The sequence below is a fragment of the Berghia stephanieae genome, unplaced genomic scaffold (genome assembly GCF_034508935.2).
Source record: "Berghia stephanieae isolate SIO BIC M18660-M18661 unplaced genomic scaffold, UCSD_Bste_1.3 scaffold5563, whole genome shotgun sequence".
NCBI lineage: Eukaryota > Metazoa > Mollusca > Gastropoda > Nudibranchia > Aeolidiidae > Berghia > Berghia stephanieae.
The window spans coordinates 1-5,561 of record NW_027627026.1 but is presented as its reverse complement, the minus strand read 5'-3'; the positions used below and the strand labels follow the sequence as shown (position 1 = coordinate 5,561).

The 5,561-nt window shown below is 34.7% G+C and overlaps 1 protein-coding gene across 1 annotated transcript; it reads right to left on the bottom strand.

Moving 5' to 3' along the window:
- Positions 1-299: 299 nt before the first annotated feature.
- On the bottom strand, positions 300-3,538 carry LOC144962034 (EF-hand domain-containing family member B-like; the record flags this gene model as incomplete). Its single annotated transcript, XM_078895018.1, has 3 exons — positions 3,315-3,538; positions 829-891; positions 300-508 (listed from the first exon to the last, which is right to left on the bottom strand). Coding segments are annotated over exons 1-3 (359 nt in total), but the record flags the coding sequence as incomplete, so codon positions are not given.
- Positions 3,539-5,561: the final 2,023 nt, after the last annotated feature.

Sequence of the window (5,561 nt, the reverse complement as noted above, 5' to 3'; positions counted from 1 at the left end):
GGAAATAGCTGTATCCTCCTTCAGCGTCCTTTTTCTTCCAAATTAAAAAGCAGCTTTGTAAAAGAAGTGTAAAGAAAATATATGTATACTCTTAACTTTTAAAAATTTGGAATGGGCCTTTATAAGATTTGCTACCAAAAATATTCCTTAAAGTTTATCGTGAATTGGAGAAACTTGGAGACTTACACTTGAGAATTGATATCATGTTTATGATAGATTTAAGATCATTCACTGTAATGAGAATTCACTAAATTTTGGTAAAATGAAGGAAAACTATTTGAAACAACATTATTGCATACCTATCAAGAATCCTCTGATTAAACAGTGTATTTGGGGCAGGGTTGACGGCCTCTTTGGCATTAGTGGATGGTTGTGTATTTACTCCATGGGTCATTTCTACTGCCCATTGGCGATGTGGGTCATTTGCCCTGCCATAGAATATCCGCATTTGACCAGCATCTGGCCGGACTGTTGCACGAAATTTTCTGATTACATCTGGTGATGGAGGCTGTATAAAAATGTTTAAAAGGTTGAAAACATTGTTTGCTAATGGACTAATAAAATTTGAATTCACTTCAATTAAAAATTTCTCAAATATCTTATAATACTGAACTTCCTATTAATCAAAAAATACTAAAGTAGGATTTCTAAATAGGGATATTTAAAATAGATATTATTTCTTACATTATTTTACAGTAATAATTCACCGTAGTGCATTATTTTTGATCAATCGATGAGCTAAAATGAAACTTATTTTGTTTATTTCCTGGCACTGACGACTGTTCTGTCCAAATCTATTCAAAGACTGCCAAAAATTTAACTGCTTACCCTCTCATTTTCTGGCTGGAGACATTGTTTTGTGGTGTCTCCTGTCGAGGTGAGTTTACCAGCCTGAAAAAAAAGGGACATTAGATTTACAGCAAAATCAACAACAGAGATAGCATGGTAGAACCAGACTATAAACCTCTCTCTCTCTCTCTCTCTCTCTCTCTCTCTCTCTCTCTCTCTCTCTCTCTCTCTCTCTCTCTCTCTCTCTCTCTCTCTCTCTCTCTCTCTCTCTCTCTCTCTCTCTCTCTCTTTCTTTCTTTTTTTTTCTCTCACTCATATACACTAACACACACACATACACACTCATAAATAAATGACTACCTTGTAGTTGACTTAATAATAATAATAATAATAATAATAATAATAATAATAATAATAATAATAATGATGATGATGATGATGATGATGATGATGATGATGATGATGATGATGATGATGATGATGATGATGATGATTGTGATAACGATGATAATGATAATCTTCAGAGTAGCAGTCATTTGATTAGACGGGATGGCCGAGAGCTTATAAACAAGTTGTTGTATTGCATCACGGAATACATGGAGGATTACTTCGGCAATTCAGACAATTTGGCCAAATTCTATAGGACTAATGTTGTTGTTTTTATTTTTTTATTTGAGTAGTGTGGTTAAATTGTCATAAGATTGGAAGGGAAGAGGGAATAGTATAAGTTATATACGAACAGTTACTGATGGTAGAGATAACTAAATCTGAAGTTGATGAGTTTTAAAACAAAATCCCAAGCTTAACCATCATGCCACAGAACAACCTGTCCAATCTAATTTTCAACCATACCCTCTCAAAAAGTCTACAATAAATGATAATTTTATTAAGTGGTTTCAAAATATGGGTTGCATGTAATTATTAGTTGTTTTGTAATAATAATAACAAAGCCATCGGAAACATGTGTTCTTGTAAATAACGTGATCAGAATATTTGCTGACGATACAAAGTTGTTTGGACCTGTAAGAACAGAAAGTGACCGACATACTATACAAGATGATATCGACAAATTATCAGACTGGTCAGACAAGTGGCTGTTAAAGTTTAATGCAAGCAAATGCAGCGTAATGCATCTAGGTTACAAAAATCCAAAGCACACATACAGAATGAGAGACGATAACGGAGTGTACCAGCAGCTAGGGAAACAGAAGTAGAAAAGGATTTAGGAGTGCATGTAGACAACAGACTATCCTTCCACCATCATGTCAACTGTGCAATAAATAAAGCAAACAGAACTCTCGGAATTATTAAAAGGACATTCACCAGCAGAAATAATGATATTATTAGGCGGCTCTACACTGCTCTGGTACGACCATCACTTGAATATGGTAATGCACCGAGGATATCACAGCATGTCGGTGACATGGATAAAATTGAAAGGGTACAAAGGAGAGCAACGAAGCTTTGTTCAGATTTGAAGCATCTACCATATGAAGATAGACTGAGGCATCTCAAACTACCATCATTGTACTACAGAAGACAAAGAGGAGACATGATACAAGTATATAAGATAATAAACGAGAAAGATAGAGTAGATAGAGAGCAAATACTACCAGAGAGCACATTTAATAGAACGAGAGGACATAGCGACAAATTAAAAAAAAGACAGGCCAGATTAAATGTAAGAAAATGCTCCTTTGGACTCAGAGTGACAGATAACTGGAACAGCCTTCCAGAAGATGTAATTAAAGCGAGGACAGTGAATGAGTTCAAAGACAAGTTAGACAAACACTGGCATTACAAGCGTTACCAGCTCCGCCCCAACCATGCAGGTGCGCGTAGATATATCAGAGATAGTGCAGAACGGGTATTACAGGCATAGCCTTCAACCCGAAGAAGAGGTATCAAGGTATCAAGGTATCAAGGTATTATAATTTGGTTTTGACGTCGACGTCAGTGACTGTTTTTGTTAGTCCCAAGAATGACAAGAAACTGAATTGACCGTAGCCCTTCTCTCAATGCTAGAAATACTTTTTTTTCATAGAAGTTTTGTAAATTACAAGACGCATAACATTACGTTAGGTATCTCAGCTGTCTTAACGACGCTAATCCGTCTAGAAACGAAGTGCGAATAGCAGAGGTGGCCTTTTAGAAAAGAAGAAGAATTTTTCTTTTTACGTGTAACAGTGATAAGTTTTATAATATTCAACAAAGGTTATCAAGTAATTATCAAAACCCTGTCAAACCCAAAGAAAATAAAACAGAAGAAGGACTTCTCTATTTTGGTTTAAATTGATTTGAAATGTTTATTTCTCTGAAATTAATGTCATTGGCCTTAAGTCAAGGTGCAATTGAAAGTTTAAAAAGGGGCAACTTTCCTGCATGTTGATCCAATCATACACCATAAATATGAAGTTTCAATTTTAATGTCGTTTTGAAAAAAAATAAGACATTCAGACAGAACCATAAAAGAAAAAGAAAAAGAAAAGAAAGATAGTCTACAAAAAGAAGAAAAGAAAACTTACGGCTAAACAGTCAGGATTCCGGTCCTTAAATTTGCCTGCATAAATACTCTTTTCAAAAATGTCAGGGAGTTTCGTTTGTGTTTCCATTGTTGCATGAAGTGCAAGACAATCTTCAAAATGTTAATTTCTATTTTAATCAGCCGTAACACACCAGCGAAGACTTTTCAAGCCTAAGTAACAACAAACACCCGTGCGCGAAATTAAACAGCCTCCATCTTTGTCGGTGTTGTTCATTTCCTAGCAACGACAAGAAAAGACTATTCAGACGAAAATAAGGCAATTTGATTAAATATTGGGTGGAATTTTTATTTTTTCTTAAAAACTGAACTCATTCCTTTTTATATGTAGTCTCTATTAAATTCTATTAAAAATTTCTAAATTTATCTCAAATCTAAAGTAGTCGTGTTATAAAGATATTTTTGCTATTTACACTACAAAACTGTTTCCGTTTCATCAGTCAGTTTGACTTTCGTTTTCACATTGCAAGTTTCAGTTGCTTTGAGTTTTACGTCCTTACACTTCAGATGATTTTCAATGTCATGATTTAAAACATGTCTTTGTTACAACGAGCTAATAAAGCACTGACAAAGTTATCAAAACTGCAATTGCACAGGTGAGAATCAGGTCCCCACCAATATGAGTGTAGAAGTACAAATTGAACAAAAACGAGATGTCTGCCCTGCAACTGCAAAATTAGGCACTTGCAAGAATTTTTCAAAATAGTGATATCGGTATTAATTTAGCGTAGAAAAATAAAGGGGAGTGAAACATTTACTAAAGTGAAAAAATTATTGCTCTATCTCAACTAGTTAAAAAGTTATGACCTTTTATGTGGTGAAAAATCTCTATAGAAGCTTAATAGGAAAATATGTGACCAAAACACAGCAACCCAATGGATAATCAAGTATAATTCAGAAACGGCTTCAGATACAACTTTGAAATTTTTACATGTGGTAATTCAACATCTCTGTAATACACTGCAAACAGAAAAATAATTATTTATTGAGAGAGAAAGGTAAAGTTTAGAGCTGAAACAGCTGAAATCAAGGAAAAATAGATCACGACATGCAAATGAATGACCTATTGGAATTTTGGAAAAGTCGACAATTAAATATTTATTCACATGTAGATAGACCAAATACACCACTGAATCGGCGTCATTTAGTTGTTCACTTTGAACTTTTCAAAATGAAAATAGACCTCATAAAAGCAGAGATATGGACTGATAAATGTTTGAGGTGGTGTATTAGTGTTTAAAATGATCGAAAATAGGTGATTTTAAAAACTTCCGCTCCCCCGTTCCCCTAAATTGGACAGACGTCCGTCAAAGAATGAAAAACGTCAAAATCAACAGTGAAAAATCAATCGGAAAAAAAAGGAAGAGAATTGTAAATTATAAAATGATTGCATGGACATAAAAACGCCAATTAATTGAATAATTTAAAACAAAAATAACTTCCATAAATGGAATATTTTGTAAGATATAAAGATGTAAAGTTTTGATGTGGATTGACGAAGTTATCTCTCAAACCCAGCAGACGACAGGAAGTGAATCAGTATAAGAAAATGGCAGCTTCGGTAAACAATCGAGGCCAATTACTGGTATTTGGGGAGCTCTAACTTTTGAGTGCAAACATATTTTGCTCTGAAATTTTTAGAGAAGCTACTTTAATATGTATCTCAGAAGGACTTTTTTTTATTAAGAAGGACCATCTCTGGTTTAAAAGTTATAAGCGCTTAAACACATATACTCTCTTTACGCAAAGATTTCTCAAAATCATGATATAGGAAGATAATAATATTAGCATCATTGTATGCAGAATTTTATGCCCTTTCCAATGATATATAATACATGCCATTTCATTCCACTGAGAAAGAAGAATGAGCATTTTAAAATCACTCCTAATTTTTTTCCCCTCAAAAACGGAAACAGAAATCCTCGCCTGTTTTCAACTCGCGAGAGCTACTTCTTGCAAGTGCCTAGCAAAATTGCTCAACTGAAACTGTCTCCTCTATCTTCTAGTCTCTAGTTATTGATAATAATTACAAGTTATTGACAGTCCGACGCTTACATACGTGCAGGTCTGACATGTGAACGCAATGATAGGTCTGGTTGTAAAGACTAATGAGGTAATGGACTAGGGCTGTCATTATCCGATTATCCCCAGGCCCCAGGCCAAGACACCTGTCTGGGGATAACGAAAAGGCTGGGCTTTGATCCCCAGACACCTGTCTTGGGATAACCAA